At 41.2% G+C, this 27,483-nt stretch overlaps 2 protein-coding genes across 3 annotated transcripts; one reads left to right on the top strand and one right to left on the bottom strand.

The window, feature by feature from the left end:
- Positions 1-1,781: 1,781 nt before the first annotated feature.
- On the bottom strand, positions 1,782-2,437 carry LOC135334609 (protein CFAP276-like). The gene has a single exon (XM_064529864.1). It carries the CDS (start codon positions 2,372-2,374, stop codon positions 1,877-1,879), a length of 498 nt encoding a protein of 165 aa, XP_064385934.1. The 5' UTR covers positions 2,375-2,437; the 3' UTR covers positions 1,782-1,876.
- A 2,573-nt stretch (positions 2,438-5,010) lies between these two features.
- Positions 5,011-24,444, top strand: LOC135335227 (tudor domain-containing protein 1-like). 2 transcript variants are annotated; one of them, XM_064530647.1, is made up of 23 exons: positions 5,011-5,152; positions 5,246-5,450; positions 5,639-5,724; positions 5,778-5,875; positions 7,627-7,821; positions 7,957-8,037; positions 8,105-8,272; positions 8,442-8,614; positions 8,667-8,735; positions 9,119-9,210; positions 10,426-10,560; positions 12,232-12,357; positions 13,168-13,311; positions 13,688-13,820; positions 14,962-15,130; positions 16,317-16,553; positions 17,821-17,971; positions 18,024-18,372; positions 20,308-21,298; positions 21,443-21,614; positions 23,847-24,013; positions 24,065-24,184; positions 24,276-24,444. In XM_064530647.1, the coding sequence occupies exons 1-23, from the start codon at positions 5,089-5,091 to the stop codon at positions 24,360-24,362; spliced, it is 4,212 nt and encodes a 1,403-aa protein (XP_064386717.1). In that variant the 5' UTR covers positions 5,011-5,088; the 3' UTR covers positions 24,363-24,444. The 2 variants fall into 2 exon arrangements, with proteins under 2 accessions (XP_064386717.1, XP_064386718.1); XM_064530648.1 differs by lacking the exons at positions 23,847-24,013; positions 24,065-24,184; positions 24,276-24,444 and having other exon boundaries at positions 21,413-21,552.
- Positions 24,445-27,483: the final 3,039 nt, after the last annotated feature.

The raw sequence follows: 27,483 nt of genomic DNA on the forward strand, positions 1-27,483 counted from the left end.
AAAATTTGACCCCCCCTGAAAAATAACGTTTTAAACTGATAGACACTAAAAATTAGGCTTGAAGTAGTCTGCAAGAGAAGTTTGGATAAATCCAATTAGTGACCTTAATTAGCTAAGGTTAAGTGGTTCCAGCCTCCTCTGGGGGGCGGGAGTCCAATCAGAGAAAAGGGAGTGGCTTGCGAGTCTAATCCCAGCCCCTCACTACTTTCTCTGGGGTCTTTCTGGGGTCTTTCTCAATTGAGAGCGGCCTGGAATCGAGGCTAATACTATAGATGCATGGGTCATGAATAATTCATTAGATAATGAGCTGCTCTCTTGCACCAAGCCATAACATCTAGGAACCAGAAAATGCTCACTACAAATGATACTTGTCCTAGGGGTTCGTCACACTCCCACAATATGTTAATGTCCTAATAACTCGCGTGCCACCACTCACGCATGTACTATTTCTATGGGGGGTGATCAGTGCCAAAACCTCCATTATTTAGTACTAAAATTATTTGCATGGTAAAGTTCTATATACAAATGACTAGCCTCGAATCCACGCCGATTAACGTGGATTCGAGGCTAACAAATGACATGTTCTGCATGGAGTTCTATACAAATGATATACTCTCATTTGCATGGTGAAGTTCAACATACAAATGACACGCTCTCTCTTATTTGCATGGTGATTTTCTACATACGAATGAAAGTTCTACATACAAATAACGCTGCATGGCAAATGATAAGCTTTGTTAGTTTTACAATGACACTCTTACATATTTGCATTGACTTGAAACCACTCCTTTTTTCATCTAAGGAAGGGCTTGGATGAAAAAGGGAAGGTTGGAATACAATTAGAACAAACCACTACATAATGTGTGGGTGATTATTAGTATAATATACCACGTGCAGAAACGTAATTACACAAGTGTAAAAAACATTTGTGAAAAAATGGGGAAGAGTAGGGTTGGAAGAGCATGCGCACTGAAGTAACAAAAAGTTCGAAAACAAGATTGTGTGTTGGTATAGATAGTCTTTGCATGCTCCAACTAGTTGGGGTGGGGCTCAATCTTTGCGATCTTTAACAATTGGGTCCAGCACAACTTCTCGTTACACCTATGGGTGACGCTCATGCAATCGGCAATCCCCTGACCATCAACCTGCATGTGCATGTTTCTACATAAGAATGACGCATTCGAATGAGGCTTTCGAACTTTTCTTTCCTCCAGGGACCATGCAGCACCGAAACACATGGTGTGTATATATATATATAAATTTTAAAGTTTAGATCTACAGATAAGCCCTGCCCACAAAAACTCGAAGTAGTGTTGGACCCAACTGTTAAAGATCGCAAAGATTGAGCCCCACCCCAACTAGTTGGAGCATGCAAAGACTATACCAACCCACAATCTTGTTTTCGAACTTTTTGTTACTTCAGTGCGCATGCTCTTCCAACCCTACTCTTCCCCATTTTTCACAAAATGTTTTTTGCACTTGTTTGTACACTGTTTTGCAGCAGAAAATAACATATACTTTTTATAAGTGGTCGTGGGAGACCACGTACAATATTTAACTAATGACGTTTTGTGCCTATTCTACTGGGCGTTCCTTTAGTATTACTCATCTTGTTCACGTCCTTTTGGTATTTGGGTGATTCATCCAACATGCAATGTCCTCAACACCTCTGTATCAGACTCATGCAGCCCCTGTATTATTATAAATGAATGACCAAAACATTAATTGTTGTCTGTTATTACACGTATAAGAAGTAAGAGTTCTATACCAAATTACATGTAGCGCTCAAACCAATAATAATAATATTGATGCTCATGCACCAATGACATAATTATAACGAAGAAAAAACGAGAAGGTTAATAGTTATCAAGATCAGTCATGTGGAGTAAAATCCTCCATCGTGTTTCCTTGAGTATCCTCGATTAGTGGCTTCCGAATGATGGCTCTCAATCGCTAGCCCTTTAGCACTGTGTATTTGAGTCTTTTTACGCTCAGTAAAATCCACAAGTGGTTTTGACGTCAGCGTAACCGGCTCTGGAATAACGGGACGATTGGTCAAAATTCGGTCGCCAAATCCAAGGGTCTCTGGTTGCACTAGAGTGTCTGCCTTCATTTTCATAAATTGTTGGTGGTGGTCATACTGGCACTTCAGTACAAAATCAAGGCTATCTCGAGGCGACTGTGGGTCATAATGATACACTTCTCTTCGTTCACTTGAAAGGGTTTTGGTTGCATTGAGTCTAGACCATGGGTTTTGTTCGGTACAAGCAGCATAGTTAGTATCCTGACAGCTGAAAGGAGGCTCATTTTTCAATCCTACAAATTGCTCATCATTTTCGATCCTAGGAAATGGGTATGGATTTCTGCTGGACATCTTGCAACTTGAAATAGATTATTGAGCGGTGAAGTGTTGTGATTTGCCAGGTTGCTAAGGCAACGTATACTTTTATTTACGTGTGAGGCGTGCCACAATTTAGTATGTTGCGCATGCGCAAACATAGTGGCATCTTATTATTGCCATAATGAGAACCTAAAAAAGAGGCACTACGAGCAGCGTATAAGAGAAGTGAACTGCAACTGCTGGGCCAAGGCCACCTGTGGTGGCGAAGACGGTGACCAGGGGGGTAAAAGATGAGTGCTTCAGTGGCGAAGACGGTGACCAGGGGGGTAAAAGATGAGTGCTTCTGAAGCACTCATCTTTTACCCTCCTGGTCACCGTCTTCGCCACCACAGGTGGCCTTGGCCCAGCAGTTGCAGCCTTTTACAACACCTGGCCAGCATGCTTTCTGACGAACCTAATGGAAGCAACCATACAGCACCACCATAGGCTGGCTTAAGATGTAGAATATAATTCTCACTACTCAGATCCTCTATCCTGAGAGGCGCCAGATCTTCGACCGGACAACGGACAACAACCTTGCACAAAAGAACAAAAGATACATTCAGTGTAAGAAAAACGGTTGAACCAGTTATTGGGATGTGTTCAGTGTCACTGTTGCTGCTTGAAAGAAAGTCAGTAGACAGGTCTGCAGCTGTGCAGTGTGTATTTGAAACAGGATCACGTTGTTGGTCATGCTCCTAGTTCTTCGTTTATCTATGGTTTTATCATAGATTATAGCCTAAAATACTCACATTTCTTAGCAAGAGGACTGCTGTGACTATTGATAGCTAAGTATATTCTTGTCCTGGTCTGCCATAGTTCACTATTTAGTCTCACTCGCTGTCATGTAAACGACAGTTTCACTTTTTTCCAAACAATAATTATGTCTCGGTGCGCATGCGCAAGCGAGGCTCAGTCTGCTGCTCTGGGCCTTTCAAAAGAAACTCCACACTGTCCAGGGGTGGTTCCAGACTCCGCTTCTCGCCCTGCTGACGTACTCCTTCCTAATTGGATCAACGGCCGCCCGGCCGCTCTTGACATTCATGTTATTTCTCCCCTCCAGTCTCTTACATTGTCAGAAGCCGCAAGGACTCAGGGCCACGCTCTCCAAGTGGGCGTCCAACATAAGCTAGCTTCCAATCTCCCCAGCTGTCGCTCTATGGTTTGACTTGCATCCCTCTAGTGGCCGAAACCCTTGGAGGCTTAGATGAAGACTTCGTCTCAACCATCCGGGATATTGGTCGATCAATTTGTCTTCGTTCAGGCGCAGACCGTGACATAGTCACGACTAAACACCTCTTTGGGAGAGTCAGTATAGCCCTTTGGCGAGGTAACACTACCATGCTCATTCACAGGTCTCCCACTCTATCACCTGTGCTGGATGGGCATACCTAAATTTACTAACTCTTCTACTCGTTTGTACAAACTTTACCCATATTTTATGTTAAGTTACTTAGATTTACTAACCTGTGTTTCATGTATAACTCTCTACTCGTTTGTACTTACTTCACCCGCTCGTTTGGCCATGCATAAAGGCTGTTGTTGCATTAAACCAAAAAAAAGAAGGTATAAAGTAGTGTGTTTGTGTGTCTGTGTCACTGTGTGTGTGTGTAGACTGTTTCAGCTGCTCAAGGATCAATGAAGTCAGTGCAAGTAAGAGAAAACTAGGCATAACTCGAGAACGGAGCTTTATTTTGCAAATCCACAAATACCTGATCCTTGCTTACTTGGAATGTCATTGCAGCCTTTTCAGAAGAGTGACAGTCCGTAGCAAAACTTGCATTGCAGCCTTTTCAGAAGAGTCCTACCGTAGCAAAACTTGTTCACCGAGTGTTGCTACTCTACTTAGTCTTAGACTCTTAGTAGTTAGCTCTGCACTAGAACGCTAGCTATTGGTAACTGCAAGAGTGAGAAGAGAGCTGCAAGGCTGGCTCTGGGCTGACTTGCCATTAATTTTAGACTTGAACTTTTGGCATCGATCGTTTTTAATAACAATCATCGTCGATCATTACCCACTATTTGAGTTTCCCTGCGATGATTCTGGATTCTGCATGCAGAAATGTTCATCATGATAATTATAATCAATGTGTGTATAAAAGCTACTAATACATAGTATCTTTGCTTTATGTTATTTAGCTTTGGCCCTCCACATCAGCACTTGTTAATTTGTGGTAGACGTCTAGTAGATCTATGTCTAGCCTCGGTCCCAGGCCGATTTTTTTTAATAGAACGATGTTGAAAAAAGGCGACCTAGCCTTCAATTGGAGACGGATCGGCCTGGAGTCGAGGCTAGCCTATGTCTGGATTTGTCTTTGCTGCAACTATAGTTGCAGCCCAATCAGATTGCAGTATTTCTACTGTGGTCTGTGTCACATCCGGTTGCGCAACCTCAAGCAAGATAAAATGGTTAACACCCACTTCAGAATAATAATATTCATAGAATAAAATGATTATTCATAGCTGCTTATCAGCGTGTTACATAATTCAGCAAGACAAATCCTGACATATATAGGCTTGAAACCCGACCTCCCGTCAGGGACGGTCGGGCTCCCCCCAACTAATCTGATCGTAGCCTAGATTCCAGGCCGCTCTCAATTGACTGGGATCGAGGCTAATCTGATCGTAACGCTTCACGTAAGTGGGCGTGGGGACCCGGCCCACACGTGGCCTCTGCATGTGGCCAAAAGCTTGTCTTTCTTTGAATTAAAATGGCTCAGATTTTGCCCGGTACCGGTATGTGCCTTAATTGTGGAGCAATGTTTAATCTAACAGGTAAGTCAGTACATCTATTGCTCAAGATTGATTTTTATCATTGGGCTGGCTATTGGGATTACCTGTTAATGTTGCTGTTATTTTATACCTCAGATCATGTCCCTTTAAAATTAACATGTGGATGTAACCTTTGTGAAGCTTGTGTGACTCAAAAAACAAGACACAGGAAAGAATCAGTTGCATGTCCTAAATGTGGTGTCACTACCACGATGCACAGTCACTTAAAACCGCGAGAGCAATTACCAGCTAACCTATTTGTTCTTGGTGGTTTGACAGCAGAACGCATGGGATTGATCAGGTAATAAACGGTCTGCGATACTGAAATTACATTTGAAAAAATTATGTGGGCAGCCTAATTATTCGTTATGTATACTCTTGAGCTTAGGATTAAAAAAATGGTCCAACAATTGTTGGCATTCCATTATTTTGGGTAGCTTCCAGTTTGCCAGCAACAGTTGCGCACACCTAACTAATACCTATTCCCAGTGTGCCCAGGGACATCCGTGCAAGAATGGACACTCTAAAGCAATTTTTAAGTGATTCTGCGTGCCTTACGAATATTGATGATGAAGGTCAGTAGCACGTATTCCTGTCCTTGATTGTTTAGTTTGTATGTTTTTACCAGATGCATCTCCCAAGATCTTTTGTGAAGAGTGTAGTCAAACTGCAAATGTAAAGTGTGACAAGTGTGGAGGAGTGTACTGCCACTCTTGTTTTGCCGTTGTGAGTTTTATGTGCAACTTTGGTTGTGAGTCTAGACAATAACAGTAGCATATGAGGGGATGGAGCGTCTTATTACGCGGAATCTGTATCGTCTTTGCTATGTACAAATCATGCCATATACCGTATAGCTGGTAATTTCCGGGGACAAAAGTTTTCGTGGTTGGAGCTCAGACCACGAATATTGCAGACCATGAATATTTTACCCACCCACAAATGAAGGACTTTAACAGCAAGCAGCAACTTCTTACTGCTAAGTGCTGCTCATTGTTTTGAGTGCATGAAAATGCACTCCTGATTGTGTTCTTCACTATTATCAGATCAAATGCGTTATCAACCACACATTTACAGAGCACTTACACGTTACAATCAAGGAAATGTAGTGTAAACGATAGCAGGAGTACAGTACACTACACTTAATGTACTCCTGACGATAGTGAATCCGCAATGTTGTATGCATATAGTAAGACCCGCTCCATCCCCTCATATGCTCCTGATTACATGAATTGTATACTAAACTGCATAGTGTTGCTGACCGAATTCAATGAGCATCACTGCATGTGCTACTGCATGCTCAGTAGACAGCCTCATTTCTAACCTACATTGTTATACTTGGTTTCGAGTGCAGACTTTTTCGATTATGGATTTCATGTGTCCCATACTGTAGAAACTGGATTATTAATGTGTGGACTAATGTAATGGGGTCAAGAGCAGAGCTCTACATGTGCATGTACAATTTCATGTATATTCCAGTGCAAAAAACCAACAGTTGAGCATGCGCTTAAAACAAAGTTACGTTTACGGTCAAGTATGCGCTAATAATCCAGTTTCTACGGTGACGTCACACACGAAAGAAGACTTCTAATGAGAGACATATTCCGCAATATCGTAGGGCTTCCTGTGATCGAAATTAGTTTCTATTACATTGGCCAGATAGGCGTTTCCAATCCCACTCTTTTTGACCTGACTAATCAAGTAGCTAGAGATTGTCACTGTAGTGTGGCTGTACTAGCTACATGTATATGGAACTTAATAGAATGTAGCCTCGATCCCAGGCCGCACTTCCTCAAAGAGTGGGCCTGGTATGGACTGCTTGCGCATGCGCTAACCATTAGCCAGATACCAGCTAACGCAGGATAACAACGTGTATACCTACTCTTTGAGTTTAGAAATTCTGGGTTCTGCCTGCATGCAGCAAAATTAAGATGTTCATCATGAAGCTATTGCTAATAGCTAAGTAGATTTGTGTTATGTAGCTTTGACACCTCCACCGAGAGGCATCGATCAGCACCCGCGGTGCTTTCGTCTCATTTAGAAAAAAAAACATTGTGGATCAAATAATTATATTACGGATTGACGTATGGCTCTGGGTATTATACTTTTATTGCTTTCCCCGGCCAACTAACAGGCCAACTAACAATTTCACATTTGCATGTTTAATTATTTTATGGGATTTCATAGCTACATTTGTAGAACCAAAATGCTAGTCAGGGGGATTTAAGGTTTCCCATTTCCACCATCCCAACCAGTACAAAAACGTATGCGTTTAAAATCAAGATACGCTTATAATCGAGTAAGCGTTATTAAACATGAAAAAATTGTGTTGTGCTGTAAACGCAGCGCTATGCTGACAAAATGGAGGCAACTGTTCGATCGAGTACAAAACCCTCCACCAAAGCTATATAGCAGACGCTTGACCTGCTCTTGTGCACTAGCTCCATAAATATGTAGTCGTTTTTCTGCTGTTCCCCCAGGTCCACTCATCTTCTCGATCAATGAGGACTCATGTCAGCACCCCAATCTCTCTGGTTGTTACTACTCCCAGTCCGTGCTCAACCCACCCTGGAAACATCCATACTCACTACTGTGAGACAGATAAGACTCTTATCTGTCCTGACTGCTTGCTGGAAAAACATAGAGATCACAGTATCAAGAGGTTACATGATTTGGTTAGTGGTTTTTGTTTTATGGCTATACAGTAATGTAGTAAGCTAGAAGTACGCGTGTGGGCCTACCGAGTTCTTGAAATAGTCACAAACTCTTGATATCGTAGGTATTAATTAAACGGGTTGATTTTGTTGCAGGCCAGTGATTATCGTGAGAGGCTTGCCCCTTTGTTGGAGTCTGCAAGTGATACCCTCGCTAAAATGTTCGAAACAGAAAAGGTGTGCTTAATGTTTCTGTATTGGCTTTGTATCAACAAACCACATACCTTGTTTACATTTCTATTAGACTCTCGCTGACAAGCTGAAGTCTTTATCTAGTCTCCTAGAAAGCAGTGCAGAGTCCGTGCCAGCGTGCTTCGCTCTGCTTCACAATGCACTGGAAACGCAAGGGTCTAGTGTTCTGAGGGAGCTCATCAAGGCTGTTTCTTTGTATGGCAGACCACTGCAAACTGCTGTGAGTGCAAACTGGTATTGTTTAGCTATAGACTATAGGTGCCATCAACACCATAATTATTATATTCTGTTGTTTGCTGTACATATGTATGCGCTGACTATAGGTACCATCAACACCATATATTCTGTTGTTTGCTGCACATATGTATGCGCTCTGACTGTCCCCACAGAAAAGGGTTGTGCACAGTCATGTGATGTCTTTGAATTCAGCAGTGAGGGAGACAAAAGCTGCTCTTGACAGTGACAATCATATCATCGAGAATGGAGAAAACATATTGTTAAAGCTCTCAAATATTCACCATCTTCCACAAGGACTGGACGTGGACAATCACCAGCCCATCAAGTGTGTTACATAATATTAGTGTAGCTTTTACTGCCTCTCCGCATTGTTGCAGGTTCAGCGTGTCACCGATCAAGTGTGCTCTTAAATCTGGATGCTTGACATTTGATCCGGAGTACAAGGGGTATATACACTCACTTTGTACTTTATGCATACGTGTCAGTGTGGCAATCATTATGTGTTGGTATACCGTATTGTTTTGCGAGCATCAAACGAGCTTTGCGATGGTTGATCAATTCGCAACAATAAAATCCGCAAAGCCTAAAGTAAATACACACTATCCTTGCCAGAACACAATAGTTAGTTTGCAAAGGGTCAACTTTTCTGCTGATTTGGCTCATTTGCAATGGTTTTTCACCAGTAAAATATTCTAGTAATACGGTAGTATGCATACAATAATATCACCAAAACCAGAAAAATGTAGTTGCATGGAGCTCTGCGCACGTATAGTTACTATATAATTATAATAGTGAGAGGCAATGTACATGTGCATGATTTGGTTTGCAGGCCGGCTCTACTATGTCGAGATGGCCCAGTGGATCGTAAGTATCTTGACGTCACTGATGAGAGAGATTCCATCCCTGGCTCTTCAGTCACAGGTGATTCACAGCTTTTGGTTTAGATTGTGGAAGTGGTACGTACGACATACATGTACGTATATCAGGTTTTGATTACATGGTTAGTCGTTTGCCACGCCCAGAGGTCAGATATCACTTAAACTTTCACTAATTGTTCGTTTTTGCTGACTCAGCGAAGCTGCATTCCTTTCCGCTTACACATCACTCCTTTTATAGGACAACTAGTTTGCAACTACTTGTGGTCGGCTGTGGAATGCACCAGACGCATGAAAAACGTTTTTTGCTTACCACTAAATAACTCTAACGGTTATTAACCCGAGGCGCGCAGGCGGCCTCGGTTACAGTAGTCTGTCAGTCTGTCTGTGTGTCTGCCGCTCAGTTTGGCTTACCAGGAATCACAATTTGTACATAGGGAAACTTAAAACTAAGGCTTAAAATTTGGCAGATTTTGCAAAGAATTAAGTCTTTGTTTCGCAGAAAAGGCAAGCTAAACCCAAGAAGCTTTTTGCGTACTACTAAACGCAGCTATTATTTGAAACACCAATATAATTATTCAAGCTGTATGCGGCTATTATTCGAAACATAAACCAACAATTACTGATTGTTTGTGGAAAAGGGTCGATACAATAGAAAGCTAAAATTGTGTTTGGTTCAGTTGTATCTGTTAGCTGACTCTGGGATCCTACTCCAGGAGCCATACTTCTCGACTCCAGGCTTCTTTGCTGTTATCCTAGTCCAAATGTGTATAAAACCTTGTTTTCAAATGTTTCAGCATGCCTCTAGCTGGTATAGCTCCTGAGTTGGTGTGCTAATAAGTCATACATGATATTCATCACTACATGCACTGCATTATATGGTTTCTTTATAATCATGTCACGTCACCAGCCGAGGGTTTGCACTTAATTTAAATTAGTACTCTAGTTGGGTAGGTACTGTGCCAGTATCTAACCACTATGCCAATATCTAGGTACGGGTACAGTGTTTCCTATGATCTCAAAGGTCAAAATGCGACAATGCCTGTATAATTATGCCTCTCTTTTGTTGGCAATCTTTGCGAAAACTCACTATTCGCAAAATAAAAAAACCTGTATTCAAAACCTGTTAGTGACATACACATACTATAATTATATATATACATGTATAATTTATAATAATAATTTATATGCTTATACCACTTCATGTTACTGTTCATCGTGAATATTTTGGTGGCTTAGCAATCAGCATATTTTTCCATAGAGCACTTGGAGATTCCTGGTCAAAGGTCCGAAGTAAGACACTCAGCTACACTATCTTCAAGTATCTCTCCTGTGAGTGATAGAACTGACTCAAGTATCCAGCACAAGAAAGTTGCCGTGGACATACAAGGAGCTGGTAAGGAATCACGTATCGATTGTGTTATTCTGTATGTCAGTCGATGTTGTTCCAGAGTACACCTTCAGTTACTATTTTGGGAACAGTTGGAAGCATACCTCGATAAGAGATGCACACATACTAACTGACCAATGTGTTCATGGTTTGTAGCTTGTTTCCTTATCAAATTCCTTATCCATCTCTCTCTTCGGTCACAGGTGATTCGCATTTAGCTTTTGGCTTAGATACTTACCGTAATTGATGTAATTACAGCGCCACCATAATTTAAGCGCCACGTCAGCATTAGCATAATTTTTTAGGTCCTCCAACCGTTGTTGGAATTATTTTTTTCTGGCGCTTATAAAAAGGCTTGTTTAATTTTGAGACATCAAGACAATCATCCTGCATCTTTGACTTCCTTCACTTCTAAACAGTTGTCTAACCCATAACTACAGTCAATGAACCATCAACGTTGTTCACAAGTCATTCAGCTCTCAACGGTGCAGCTAGCTAGCAAGTGAAACTGAGCTAGACCACGCCCATTTTCTCTACAAATTCTATACTAGCTGTTGAACATAAGCGCCACCATAATTTAGGCGCCAGCTTGGGCTGAACGCAATTTTTTGTGCTCTAAAAATGCGCCACTCAAAAGTGGATTTAATTTTTCTGGCGCTGTAATTACATCAATTACGGTATATGGATTGTGGAAGTAAAGTCTATTTGTGTTGAGGTTGACCTTCATAATGTTGTCATAATGTTGTCATAATTAATTTTTGTCATATATACAGTTTACTTACTGAAATTCAAAGTTCATAATTATACCATATGATATAATTATTGTATCTATATGCAGTAGAGCTGATAAGCGTCAACCAGCGGCTAAAAGTTAGCATTTTCCATGTAGAAGTCCTTGGCATACTTGACAAGTCTTATTAACCACTTAAAACATAAATGAATCCATAATTGACCATAGAATTTCGGGCGAACTCAACGCAAATAGACTTTAGTAATCATGTCATGTCACATTGAATGTGAGTGTTAACAACATTTTTTGGGACTTTGTGAAATATTCATGCAGTTTATAGCCTCTTGCTTTGCATACCCTGAGGGTCTATTCCGGGGCCGAACTCAACTCAATTACCGTATTACTAGAATATTTTGCTGGTGAAAAACCTTCGCGAATTAGCAGAAAATTTGACCCTTTGCGATCTAACTATTGCGTTTAACTATTGCGTTCTGGCAATGATTGTGTGTATTTACTAGTTACGTTTTGCGGATTTTATTGTTGCGAATTGATCAACCATCGCAAAGTTTGCAAATGTTTGATGCTCGCAAAGCATTCCAGTAATACGGTAGTATAATTATACGAGTCAACTTAGCGTATAATTGTTAGGTTTGAATATACATGATTAGTTATTTGCGAGTGACACTGTATATATGCCCTAGCTATTGCGTTTTAACTGAAAATTAATTAATAAGATATTTTATCAATTTGAAACATGCGAAATTGCATGCCTATGCCTATCTTTTGTTTTCAATCAACCCTTGCATTCGATACCCAGTATACGTTTACATTATTACATGCACTCCAATGTTGTGCCACTTGATGAGTCAGCGAAGTGTTGCTGTTCATCGTAAATGGCTTCCGTATATTTTGGTGGCTCAGCAATCAATACAATTATTCTTTCATAGAGCACTTGGAGATTCCTGGTCAAAGGTCTGAGGTAAGACGCTCAGCTACACCATCTTCTCCTGTGAGTGATACAACTGACTCAAGCACCCAGCACAAGAAAGTTGCCGTGGACATACAAGGAGCTGGTAAGGAATCTCGTATCAATTGTGTTATTCTAATAATTATGTCAGTCAATGTTATTACTGAGTACACCTTCCATTTACCATTTTGGAAACAGTTAGGAAGCACAACTCAATAAGAGATGCACACATACTAACTGTGCATGCTTTGTAGTTTGTTTTCTTATCACAGTCGCTTGTATTATTGATGGGTTTGTGTATACTGTATAGTGGGTAATTTTCGTGTGGGTAAAAAATTTATTATTTTCGTGGGCAAGCTGTCCTACACGAAATTTTTTTACCCACGAAAACCTAAGCGTGGCTTACCGTAACACAAGCAATGCAGTGCAAGCAATGAAGTCAAATGAAATTAATACTCACGAAAATCGAAAATCACTGTTTTCCAATTTTTTACCCCATGAAAATTACCTGATATACGGTACGTACAGTGATTTGCATCACAGTTGTCCAGAGCAAGAATTGATACAATATAAGTTAACTATTGCATTCCCTCCTGCATACAAATAATATAAAATTATGTGTGTATTTAATTATAATGCGTGCATGCAGTTAGTAGCTTCATGTCGTAAAGGTTTGGCGTCTCACCGAGGCATCAGCATGCACCCGTATTTCATTATGAAATCAAGTAGGTACTCATGCCTGACACTGTACACTGTAAGGAGTCATTTTCTAGGCCAGAATTTTCTGAATTCCGAGATATTCATCTATAGAATATATAGCACACTTACGTTGGTTTGAGCACACACATTTTTGTCATTGAAATGTGAAAATGTTGTCCCTCGAAAGTTACCATACGGTACATTAATACTCGTACAGATGATGTACTGGTTACACATATGGAGAGCCTAGATGAGTTTTATGTCCAAACTCAACAGCAACAGGCACAAGTGGCTGAAATCATGGCTCAGCTACATGTAGAAGACCATTCTGTTCTTTTGTCTGCGGATGACCTTTATATAGGTAAGTCTTACTCTGTATTAGCTGTGTACATTATAATGGCCTCTATCATTATGCCTCTGTGGTGCATGCGTAGCGAGGTATACGGCAATGTGTGTGTATCACCACTTCTATGCCTCTCGACAGTTACAATTAAAGCACAGGAAAGAGCCGTTGTAGGCTGTTTTATTAGATTTTGATTCGTGAATTTGTAAAAAAAAAAAAAACATTTCGTATCTCAACTTATGGCTACCTTGATGGCCATTTCAGTCTCTTCAAACTCGTTCATAGAAAAACATTTAGTTATTCTTCGCTCTGCAATAGAGTGCTATCAAGTGTTTTCACGGTACATTGTGTCCTGATAAGTTAATAAGAGTCGATCCCTTCACTGATTGCGCAGGTCTCCCTTGTGCTGCAATTTTCTCCCAGGATGGGAAATGGTACAGAGCCAGTGTAACACGCTGCCTTGGGAACCATTCAGTGACAGTGAAGTATGTTGACTATGGTAACTCAGAGGATGTGGGTTTGTTGAGGTACGTTAATACTTAAATTAGGACGCGAAGTGTATGTACAATTAATATTTCCTCGATTATCCGGACTTAATTGATATGAATACAGAAGGACTTGGATGAACAGAATAGTGCAAAAGTGTGGGAAATGATGCCCGTGGTTCCTAAAAAGGATGCTAACGTTCTTCGAAGTCTTAATGACTGCCTCATAAAATGAAAGCACCGCGGGTGCTGATTCCTCGGTGGATGTGTATACATGTACATATAGCATAAAGTTGCTAATACACGCAGATATGAACATTTTTGCATATTTTGCTGCATGCAGGCTAATCTGTAATCACAAGGAAACTCGAAGAGTGGGAAATGATTGACCATGATGCTAAAAAGGATGCCATAAGTAAAATATGCTGCTAGGAGAGCTAGCTCTCTTCTCACTCTTGCACCTACCAATAGCGTTCTAGTGCAGAGCTAGCTATTATAAGTAGAGTACGGTTTGTAGCAACAGTCAATGGACAAGTTTTGCTTTGCACTTTTCTGAAAAGGTTGCAATGGTATTCCGAGAAGAGAACATTATTTTCGCAAATCCACAAATTAAAATCCAAGAAAACTTAACTAGAAACAAGCAAAATTATTATTAGCTCCACATGCAGTTAGCTTTCCACCGAGGTATAACGATGCTTTCATAGCAATGCATTATTGTTTTTGACTTAGGAGGCAATAGGTAAGTGTAGGCATTTCCATTTTACCTGTCAACTGGTGCAGAGTGGCAGTTAAACGTTTTGGACAGGAAAATGTTGTTGCAAGTTAGAGTGCTGGTCTGATCTCTGTGCGTACAGTACAACCTCAATTATCTGGACACCTTGGTTCCTGAGGCAGGCTGGATAACGAATAGATAAACCACGCCTTGATCACTTTATTGATAAAGAGCAGTGCCACATGGCTGTCTGCACATGCGCAGAAGATAAATATATAGGCCTGTCTCCATAGTAACACTGCACCGTGCATGCGCATTTCAGGGACACGCCCATTATTTTTCTGAATTGATTAAAAAGAAAATTGCAAGCCGGATAATCGAGGTTTCGGATAATGGAGGTTCTACTGTACTACAGAGCCTTTTGCATGCATCTAGTAATGATGTAAATAGTTACAACTTGCACACACACAGCATGCTGCAGCTCCCATGCCACCTGCTGTTGGTACCGCCACTCTGCAGTAGGTGTGCCCTAGCAAACATATCCCCATTCAAGGAAGGATCGTATAGACACTCCAGTTGGACCAGAGAAGCTGTGTCTGTGTTCTCCAATTTTGCCTCAATGGATTCAGTTAAGATGAAGGTTAGCTCTGGCATGTACTAAAGTTTGCAGAGAGATGTACAATTATCTGAATTTAGTTGTAAATTTGTGTTGCTCAGTAGAGTCGCATATTAAACTTTCTTCTACAAAAGAGTTGCAAAGCAAAAGTGATCCTCTCACCAGACAATTGCCAAGGGCTATGGGCTAAGCAACATCCTTCTGGAAGAAAATCCAATGCAAGCTCAGAACGAAAGCTGCATAAAACGCTCAAACCAAAACGATGTCTTTCCAAAACACATTTTTAATGTGTCAAGGAAAGCACCAAAAAGCATATAAATCTGTTACAGCGCCATTCACATGTGATGTATGTACAACAATGAGTGTGGTGTACTAGTTTAAACTGGTGGATGGACTGAAACATAATTATAGAAAATTATTGCATCCTAAAGCCATGACTTGTTTGATAGCATGACCAACAATGTCATCCTGTTTCAAGTGCACACTGGAACTGCAGACCTCTCTACTGGCTTTTCTTTTAGCAGCAACACATCCCCAACAGGGGGTCCAAATTACTGGCATTTATCTTGAGAACTCCCACTGCCATGTGGAGCAGCAGGTAGGGGATGCCATTCTTGTAGATCTATAATTACTGACTATAGCCACACCCTTTGTCCGTGTCCGTTGTCCGGAGTTTAGAGGTGTCTGCTATTCGGGGTTGCAAGTACACTAGTTAGATAGTAAAAGCAGTTGGTACAAGGCATGCTGTCCGCTACAACAGAGGGATCCGCTATTTAGAGAGTCCGTTATAAGAGGTTTCACTGTAGGCATAACTCGAGAACCATGTTTTCTTAGATTTTAATTCGTGGATTTGCAAAGTATCATTGGTCCTTCAGCAGCTGTAGCAGTCTACACACACAGACACACAAATGCACACACAAACACACTACCGTATACCTCGCTTGCGCATGCGCACCGAGGCATAATGAGGGAATAGCTGCAACTTGATACTACCGTATTATGGTAATGCCCCCCGAAAAAGACCTGCTATTAAATATTCTATTGTTGTATACATCGGCTACAAGTGGCAGATTAAAAAAAATCCATTCCGTCTCTTGCTTTTCGAAAAATAGGTGTTCGCTCACAAGAATGTCCAATCGATACAGGAATGTTAGTTGTATTAAATCTGGCTATAAGTGTGCATGTGGGTTAACACTTTTGTGTCCTCCAGATCCACAACTGGACATTGAATGGTGTTCTCCTGGTAGACTTACTCTACCAAAGCAATGTTGGACACGTCTCACTCTGTGCTACGCTGGTCACTATGGGTTTAGCCGTTCGTGGCTTGTGGAAGTTGCCGAAGTTGAGCGAAGATGGCATTACTCCTCACTGTACACTAGGATGTGGTGACACCAGAGAGGTCGAGATACCTGTCGCGGAAAACCCTTATGACTTCTTTGTTCACATTGTGAGTTGACTAACACTGTGCCCATAATAAAAGTCGTACTGCCTCTTTCGTACTTTTATTTATTTCACGGTCACGCAGCTTTGAGGTAAAAATCGTCGTGATAATTATAATGATATGTGCCTGTATAAATTTTTAAAACACTCGGCCGTGCTACCGTAGTATTAGAAAGAGCATAAAATGATGCATTGTTTTTATTGATGCGATAAATTTATTTCTCTTCGATTAAACGCCGCGATTTCAATGGGTATTATCCAATAATTTTATGCGATACAAGTTTATGTGACATGGTAGCCGCTCACACGAATAGCAATACCGAGATTACACCCACCCTAATTGCATGCTACAAAGCAGCTACAGGCAACAGGTAGGTGGCCTTAATTTCGAAAACAGTAGTTTTTTGTCTCGAATTAAGCCCACCTCGGTGTTTGCATTGTTACGCCGAAACTAAGTATTTTATCTGTCTGCGTCTGAGGCCTGCCAGCTCTTGAATACAACAATATACAACATTTAATGCATGAGTAAAGTAGCTAGGTATAAAGAAAGTATACAAGTCAAGAGTGTGCATCATAAGGTTGCTCCTGGTCACTGTTACAAAGTCTTCAACAGAGATTCAGAGAAGATTGTCCTTGTCTCTTATATTTGCAAATAGGAGCAATAATTATTTATTCGATCTAGCTATATATAGCTTAGCTATCTTCAGAGCTAACCAGTTTACACAAGAAACTTGGCAACACTTCCTAGTGGGCGTGTCCCTCAAATGCACAGGCATGTCTCCATGGTAAAAGCGCGTTGCAGCTTTTACCATGGAGACATGCCTGCTTATCTTCTGCGCATGCGCAGACAACCAGTGGCACTGCTGTTTATCAATAAAGTGGGTGGATCAAGGCGTGGTTTATCTATTCGATTATCCGGCATATTCACTTTTCCGGCCTGCTTCTGGAACCAAGGTGTCCAGATAATCGAGGTTCTACTGTAGTATGATAGTTGTATCAGGCATAAATTTCTAGCACTACTAGCTGTGCGTACATATATGATGATAACATTGCAACATATTGCTAGGGAGGGGGGGGGCTTAAATATGAAGGGAGCATATTTTCGGGTGAGTATGGTACTACTATTACTTTCACTTTTTGCTTGCGTGTATTGGTTTTGCACAGTGTGTACGTACGTGTATGGCGTAAGTAGAAGTGACGGACCTCAGAATCATCATTAAATTATACCAATTTACTGTTAAATTCGTTACCATCGTGAATTTATCTTTCATTAGAAGGCTCAGTTATCTGATTTGGAAGAGCTGATTGAGCAAACGCGTCGCTCTGCTGCAAGGAACAAACTACCGATTGGGTCTCCTCGCAAAGGAATGCTGTGTATCGCTCAGTATACCGCTGACCAGATGTGGTACAGAGGAATAGTTGTCGGTATGTAGCCATTAGTATGTGTTACATGCATCTATATAAGTGCTACCTACAGATGCGAGTGAGCAAGGAATACGGGTATTATTTCTAGATTTTGGGAACGACGATATAGTGTCAACAGTTTACCCATTGCATCATGAGCTGAGAAGGACCCAGGTGCAGGCCATCCATTGTTCCCTGCACAATGTGAAACCACTGAAGAGTGAAGACACGTGGCCAGAGAATGTGGCAGATTTCTTCAATGAACACATTGGAGGGAAGCTGTGGACTATGGTTGTAAAGGATGTAATTGGAAAGGGTGTGGCAAGTTGCAATTTTGTTGACCACCCATTGGATGTGGAGATGATTGAGATAAATAGTGGTGTCAATCTCAGTACTCTGCTGGTGAATCAGGGAATGGCAAGGTTAGTTGCTTGTGTCGGAGTTGAAGGTTAGCTAGTGTATGTCATTATATGTTGATGGTGTATGTGGTAAGGCAAAGTACAAAGTCTAAAAGTTAAAATTGATGGCTGTTGCATCAGTAGAGCTCTATTCTCACCCAATAGCTAGTGTTCTAGTGCAGAGCTAACTACTAAAATAAATGAGTAGCAACACTCCATGGACAACTTTTACTACACACTCTTCTGAAAATGCAATAACATTCCAAGTAAAGCAAAACTCGAACAAAGCAAATCCACGAATTAAATCCAAACTCTGTGTTCCTAGTCCTCGTGATGTATCATGGCTCAGATATGTATTTCAATAATTATTTTGCTTCACCATAGCACTAAGCGTCTAGAAGCGGCTTGAGCTGTTTTGCAGTGTAGAGGTGAGCTTCTTTGGCTTGGTTGTGAGGGTAGACAGTAGGGAGGGTAGACTTGCAAGCCACTCCCTTTTCTCTGATTGGACGAGGGAGGGAGAAAAGGGACTAGTGACTCTGGGCTATAGCTTCTGTCTTTACCAGAATTTGGGTAGAGATTATTCATTGGTTTTTCCACGTGATCCAAAAATTGCGTGAGGTTAAGTAGAATTGCGTAGCCTGCAAAGTGATCGCGGGCTTCTTAGCTACAGTTTGAGAATGGATGCTAGTGCTAGAAAAGAGAATATTGATGAAGTAATAACGACATCAGGCATTCAGCTAGGATATAGTCATCTAAGACACCAGCAGAGATTAGCTGTATTTCAGTTTTATATGATGAGAACTGGCAGCCGAAAGTCAGTGTGTTATTGGTTGCCCAAGGCTTTTGATAACCTGTACAATACAAGACAGATAATGGCAGAGGGCAGCAATTGAATTGAGAGTAGTCAGACTTGTGCAAGCTGTCTAAAATCACTGCCACTCCTCGGTTCAAAGAAGGACTGCCAAGATTTCTACGTTCATCAGCTGTTCCATGCTAATCCACAAGTTGTGGCACACCTAATTATTCTGGATAATATCAAAAGGCTGGCTAGATAGATCTGTGTACATGTACCTGTCTTTAGCTTTGACTCTGCTTTGACGCATCAGAATAAATTGCATAATTTGCACGTGACATTATTTAATAGCATTCCTGATTTACACAAGCTGTAGCCCAGAGTCACCAGTCCCTTTTCTCCCGCCCTCGTCCATTCAGAGAAAAGGGAGTGGCTTGCGAGTCTATAGGAAGGGCTGTTCAAACAGCAGTGGTGGGTGGAGCTGTTTTTTGCAGCAGCAGCAGGCGTGGAGTGGGGCTAAGTAGTGCGTGTTGGAACCAGAAACTTTGTGTCAAGCCATTCGTTGGTCCATACCAATCTTATATGCTGCAGATACTGGCACAATTCATCTAGAGATGAAACTGTGTCTAGGGTTGTCTCTGTCATTTTATGTAGTTCTATTTATTGTGTTACTAAGACAGTGTTATGTTGCTATGCCAGGGTGTCATACAGAGGGGGGAAGGGGATATCCCCCTAGCTCCAACCCCCCCCTTTCAATTATGACTGAGTGTCCATAGCTGGGTATTGAAATAACAGTTGACCTTTTTTTAGCAACATTTTTGCTATGCCAGGGTGTCATACAACAGGGGGGGGGAAGGGGGATATCCTCCCTAGCTCCAACCCCCCCCCCCCTTTCAATTATGACTGAGTGTCCATAGCTGGGTATTGAAATAACAGTTGACCTTTTTTTAGCAACATTTTCTGGTTACTTTTCTCATTTCCCCCCTCTAATTCAAAATCCTGTGTGACACCCTGTATGCCCTCAGGATATAAACTAGTTATAACACATGTCGAGATGCATGGCATATATTGCACTCAGCCCACGTGCTTCTGTACACTATATCCCTCATGCCCATGTTATAACTATATTGTAGTATTGATTATGGCCCATGCTCCTTTCATGGTAGGTATGAAGTAGTTCCGGTGAATACTGTATGCGATATTGTTGCCGATCTGTTGTCTTCTGTGTCAAATCCTAACTCGGACCATGATACCAGATCACCCTCAGCAGCAAGTTTGTCCTCAACACAGCCAGCAATTTGTCTGTTCCCACAACCTAGTACCACATCATCAAAACATGGGCCGTCGTCGAGTCCACCGATTAGGCCATCACCACGTCAAAAACATAGTTCATTACCCCACGTAGAAGCCAATCCATCCTTACAACCGAGTCAGCCTCTATACTCTTTGGCACATAAACAACCACCCGGGAAACGTCTATTAGTAGGTAAACCAAGGTCACAGTCAGCACAACCATGGAATCGCCCGTCACGGAAAAAGCACCCGTCCAATGGAACCCCTCCACCTGATATAGCTACAAGATCTGTGTCACTCCCGCCTTCACAACTACTGACTATTGACAGCAGCTCAAAATCACAAAAAGGTACCGGAATGAGTCCTAGGAGCAGCATACGACGCTCAGAGAAACCGATGTGCATTTCTCCTTCACAGCTCCCTGCAAAAGGTTCATCACTTCCGTGCTCAGTCACGTATGTATCCACTACTCAATATTTGAATATTGTCTTTCATGATGATGAGTATGCACAACTCTTGAAACAACTGTCATCATCTACAAGTAATACCAAAATCAATGATTCTCCACTTTCACTCCATTGTGGAGATGCTTGTTTGGCACAATTCCCCAATGACACCAAATGGTATCGTGCTGTTGTGGTTGAGAAGTGTTCTAGTAGCCACGTCAAAATTTGCTATGTTGACTATGGAGACACTCATAAAATCATGACGTCTAAACTTCTGTCTATTCCTCAGTCAATGTGCAAAATTCCTGCAAAGGCTGTGAAATGTGTATTAAAAGGAATCGAAGCTCAAATATTAGCTAACAAATTGCCTCTGTTCTACCAACTACTATCCTCATCTGGACTCACTGCTGATGTCCATGTAAGGACGGCTTAAATCTTTAAACTGTAGAATTATAAATACTGTAGAATTATAACATGAATTGGTGATTTGTTGGTTAACAATAGTTTATGTCTTACGAATATTAATTATTAGGAAAGACTGATGTTGTGATAATTCTTTCAGGGAGCCATTGGTGACACGGCAGAGATATCTCTGCAGCATCCTGAACAGGGGGATGTTGGCCGTGCTCTAACGTTTCCTCAGTATTTCAAACCCATTATGCCCCAAGACCCTTTTACACTTCAAGTAACATTTGTGAATGGATCTGTTGTGTATGGACACCTTGCCACTGATGGTAAGTAAGTACAATCATTATCGTGTTCAAACAGTGGAACCTCCATAAAACGTACACCATTGGGGAACAGCCTTTTGGCTGTTACCTAGAATATTTTGCTGTTGAAAAACCTTTGCGAATGAGCAGAACATTTGACCCTTTGCGATCTAACTATTGCGTTCTAGGTGGCCCTACGTTGGGGTCATATTGTTATCTATCTGGACATGAGCTCTTGGCCGTTTTAAAGCGTGTGGTTGCTCTTCGGAGGTGGTCATTACTGGAGCCACTGTACACATAATTATTTATTTCCACAGCCCGATACCATCTATGAATTATACGGCTAGTATATAATTATTTTAGGAGGTGGTTCAGATTGTGTCAGAAGCGGTTTTAGCTGTAAGTAAACACAACGGGCAGGTGTTGTGTACATGTTTGTGGAGTAAGCCAAGCCCAGAGGAGGTTGGACAGGGTCAAAAGGTCACTAATGAATTCACGTGAGCTTATGTTTTGTGCAGTAAATTAATTTGCAAGTGTGTGACTGCTTGTCGCGCCCTGATTTTTTGATAAAATAGTCCCTTCATGTTACTGCTGCTGTAACTTTTAGCTACTGTGCCCCTCCAGATAAAGCATGCAGTCTCTAAAAGATGTGACCTCACACAGAGGTCGTTGTTCTATCATGTCAAATTGACCTCTGACGTTTAGAAAGTAGGAGCAACCGTACTGTAGAGTGAATGTATAGCTCACCTATGTCACATCTTCCCCCAAGAATGAAATGGTGGCCTGCTGGCTAGAAAAGAGCTTGGTAAAAGTAGGTTCAAGGTTCAAGTATTTTAATAAAGACGACGTTATTATTAACTTTTTGGCTTCATGACCAGCCTCCTCTGAGCCAAGGCCAATATTTGCAGAAATGTAATAACTAATTAGTGGTCGCTTTACTATGCCAATTAGATAGGATTAGGACTGTGTAAAAGGGCTTTAGATAACATCAGGAGTGCATGCACTCCTGATAACATTAGTAGTGTCTACATAACATTTCATGTGTAAAAGAAAATAGTGGGTGTGGTCAGGTCAGAGTAATCGCTACAAGTGATGAATAGTTCAAGGCACACTACTCATAAAAAAGATTTGACCGGATTACATGTAGGTGTCGTATAAAAGGGGCTTTGGATAACATCTCATGTGTAAAGGTCAGGTCAGAGTAGTATCGCTACAAGTAATGAATTTAAGAATTCAAGTACGACACATGGAATATCTTCCTCAGCAGCCTTAACAAGAAGATTTATGAAGCATTGATCGAAGGACTATAGAACAGCAAATATGGCGAGCTAAAGCTTTCTTTGCATGTCTATGCTTTTTTACTTCGAGTGATTGTCATCAATATCCAGCCATCCAAAGCTTTATGATGTTTGCTGAGAATGTAGCTAGACACTTGCTACACTATAATTATATACGTGCACGAATCACTACAAGTTCAGTGCATTGATGTCATTGCGCTCACGTGATAACATATACTATAGTACTTGTAGTGATTCGTGCACGCATGTCGGATGTATAAAGCGTTAGTGAACTCTTCGCAATTTATTAACAAGATGCTCATATAGAGCATTCACCCCGTGCATTGAGCTTCATTGCACAGTGGCAAAACGAATACAACTTTTTACTGGGATTGATTATTATTATAACCGGGGAATGATCGTAACTCTAAAGCAACGATTAGTCGCCTTCGAAGATCGCCTACAAGTTGAGTATAAGTATATAATTATAGCTACTAATAACTAGCCTACTATTTTTCAACTACTGTCTCATTAGCTTAAGCAGTCCATGATTCCTGTACAGGCTATGGCAAGTCTCCGTGCTTCCAACTGCAAGATAACCCAATCATACGACGAGGTAGTTGAGAGCTAGTGTGCAAGCTTTCTCGATAACGCAAATTAGGTCACAAGACACGAATCACAGAAGACAAAAAAAAACTATAGACTATAGTTTGCGACAAAGGTTTACTATAGTCATCAGATTCTGGGGAGCTCAGTTGCATCCCCTATGCAATAGATACCAGACCGTATTTTAATTGGTGGATTCGAGGCTAGTATGGGGATAAACCTAGTATACTGCAGGAGAATTCAGCATGCTGGCCAGTGGGTGTGGGATTTCATTTGTACACTGTATTTTTCAATTGATGTTCACGCACATCATGGTACTGTAACAGTATACTTCCATATACGTTGCGTATGAAAAATTTTATTGTCTCTTCAGAGAATGCCGCAACAGTGAAAAGAGTGGCCTACGAAGCTGAAAAACAAAGTTCAGATTATGTGCATTTGGATGACCATTTTAATATCAACGAGTCCTGCTGTGCTCGATTTTATGTTGATGGGACCTGGAGTCGTGCCGTAGTAAAGCATGTGGACAATAATTTTGAAGTGAGTTTTATTATTATTTGAAAAGAGTTTGATAGAGCTATTTTTATGCAGGTTCTCTTCATAGATTTTGGTAATAGCGAAATTGTTCAAAGGAGCGACTTAGTTAAGTGTGTGGTTCTCCCAGAGATTCCTGCACTGGCCCTTGCTGTTGAGTGTAGCAATCCTGACAAAGTGAGTGTATGTAATTATATAATTATATATATACACATGATAATTATAACTATTACAGTGTACTTAGATAATTTATGCTTCTCTCTTTAAGATTTTGCTGGATAGTCGTTATTCAATCAAGCTTAAAGAGTCAAGCTCCTCTCCTCCCCGTGCATTCCTAGAACCATTACCACTCTAACATTATTTTACATCATTTTCCTAATTGTATTGTTGTCATCTTCACTATGTATAAAATATCAAGTACCTATAACAAAAAATAAGCAGATCTAGACCATGCAAGCACGTACACTGTGTTCGTTCTCAAATAATCGAAACATTTATGGGTTAAGTTTCGTGTAATTAGAGTGTTGTGAACAACAAGCTAGGTCTCGATTAGCATGATAACAGGAATACATTAATAATTATGTCTCGGGGCGCATGCACAAGCGAGGTATACGGTATAGTGTGTTTGTGTGTCTGTCTGTGTAGGCTGCTACAGCTGCTTAAGATCAATGAACTGTTTCTATAGGCTTCTAGTAATGTTTTCTTGGATTTTATAGTATTTAGTAGGTATCTTCAAGACCAGCTAGCTCACTGATAGTTGACAAACACTCTCTGGGAGAAACACCATTGTGTAGCTCTTACTTCAATATTTCACAAACTTCCTTTATTTAGAATAATAGCGCATGCATTGCAGAATGCAGAGGCTGCAAAAACGCAACGTATTGATTTTACAATAACTTCAATGTAAAAGGGCGTGCCAGCTCAGCACAATTTTACTGCGGAAGCTATACAGGAAGTGGTTAGTGGGCGTTCAAAAAGCCAATCAAAATTCCAGGCTCTTAAACTATTATGATATCAGCACACACACCTGTGGTTTGTACCTCCAACCCACATTTTATAGCGCGAAATTTTTGAGGCACTTATTTCGTGGAATGGCCTCTAAAAGTTGCACAATGTTGCACAATGCTCGTGGCTTACCGGAAGCCACGCCTTTAATCTTTGCACGTTACAGCAGATACTTCTAATTAAAGAACAATATTCGTGGACTTAATTTTAAGCCCCTCAAAAATTCCGCGCTTTGTCAGTCCTTCCCAATTCACTGTATATGGTATTATGTAAGTCATTACCCGAGGCGCGTGGGCGGCCACGGGTATAGTAGTCGTTTGCTTTGTTTGTTTGTTTGTAATTTGTGAATCTGCTTACCTGGATGCTATAGCACTTGCGATTGGATATATAGCCTCCACAACAAGTCAGTACTTTTGGGCGGCCACGGGTATAGTAGTCATTCGGTTTGTTTGTTTTGAATCTGCTTACCTGGATGCTATTGCACTGCGTTTACAGCGTGGATATATAGCCTCCACAACAAGTCAGTACTTTTAATAGTGGCAGCTTTCAGTGTTAAAGCTTCGTTGTTTAATAAAAGCGAGCAAAATGTAGCTTGAACAGTGAACTTGCTTGAACAGCACAAGGGTTGGAATGGATATCTCAAAGAAATTTACACAGTGTAAGTGCATATAACCCATGCAGTGCATCATGCCATATAATGTAGTGCAATATATGGTAGCCATGGCAATGATGCAACAGGCCATATAATGAGTACTGGATTGCTTTGATCTGCCCACTCAAAATGCAACGATGGATATTATTTTTGGGGTTGCTGCTTGCTAGCTTGCATTAAAGTAAACAGTGGTCAAGGTCGCTTCATTCGTGCTCATTAAACCACTTAATTCCCCCTCCCAGAAAATTAATTAACTTTTTAGTCCTTGGAGAAGGATTGGAAGTACTTCCTTTTTCACACAAAGATAGGGACTGGTCTCTTAGGAATGCAATTCTACTCGAGGCTAGCACTTTTGTGTGTTGTTCATAAGAATTATTCTTACGTGTGTGGGCGATATGGCATGTGCGTTTTATTATGCCTTGAGGCGTAGCCGCACGAGTGATACGGTAAAGCTGACTGTGTGTGTGTCTGTTCAAACTGTAACTGCTCAACGGCTGTGATGCGACGAAAACTAACAGCTTCTATAGGCTTCTAGCCACGTTCTCTTGGATTTTGATTCGTGAATTAGCAAACTAAAGCTTCTTTCTCAAGTTATGGCTAGTTTGCCTCACATTAAAGGCTGTTGCAGTCTCTTCAGAAAATTTCGTAGCATTATCTGTTCTCACAAAGTTTCTATTCAACTTATAAGTTAGTCTTGCACTAAAGCGCTAGCTTTTTGTTAGCTACAAGGAGCTAGCTATACTGTAGCAGCCATTGACCTTGCAGACACTCCCCTTATTTCTGTGTACGTAATGTGCATGCGCGCTCTCCCCCTTCTTCTTCTTATTTGTCGCCTCCGCTTCAGGAGCGTAGCCTTTACTGGCCATGTGACTTACGAAATTGTCTACGTGTCGAGTGTGGTCAATAATTGGGCGCGCGCCAATCTCAACTTGTGGAGGTAGTTCACAGCAAATTTTTGGGCGCATGTGTCAAGAAGGAAGTCGAATAAGAGGTTCGGGGATGAGATTATCAAAGCGATTGTGTCTGGGGCCAGAGGCAGCTGTTGGTCACGGATATCTTGGAGGGCTGGGCAGACGATTGTGAAATGAGATGTGTTCTCAGGTCCTGTGCTGCATAACTTGCACAGTGGGGAGATGTTGCCCCTGAATCTAGCCGCGTCTGCCTCTAAACCATCACAGTTCACTAACAGTCTAACTCTGAAGTTGGAGCATCTGTCTGTCCCCTTTGTCATCCAGTGTGGGAAAATGCACCCATTGGTGATGGACTTAGGCCCGCATTTGGAGATTGGGATTGATCCACACTGAGATTGGAGGAGTACATACGATAGTATCAGTTTTATGTTTTTCCATAAGTTTGGAGCAGGGTAAGGCAATTTTAAGATCTGGGATAGAAGGCAGTGCATACTCCTCAAGGGAGAGGGAACACGTACGCCAACACACACTAGGGAACTAACTATGAAACTACCTGCAGGGGAGACATGGATCCTTCACAGAATTATGAAGCAACAAACTACTAGTGTGCACTCCAAAAATGGAGAGGAAAGGATGATGAGAACAGATTTTACTTCAAGTTAAACTCAACAAAAGTAAAGACAAGGGACTTAGAGCTTGTCAGTGGTGTAAACTTACCCAGCTTCTGAGTGATCGATAGTGGATAGGAGAGCTAGAAACAGTTGAAATACAACCTGAGCACGGTAATATTCGCGAGCGTGAAATCATAACGCGGAGTGTTTACAAATTGACACAAGGTGGCCTGGTCATTTCCAATCACCTTCCTTTTCAACCTAGCAAAATGATACCAAGATGATCTAGCGCTTTGA

This window comes from Halichondria panicea, chromosome 4, assembly GCF_963675165.1.
Source record: "Halichondria panicea chromosome 4, odHalPani1.1, whole genome shotgun sequence".
Classification (NCBI taxonomy): Eukaryota; Metazoa; Porifera; class Demospongiae; order Suberitida; family Halichondriidae; genus Halichondria; species Halichondria panicea.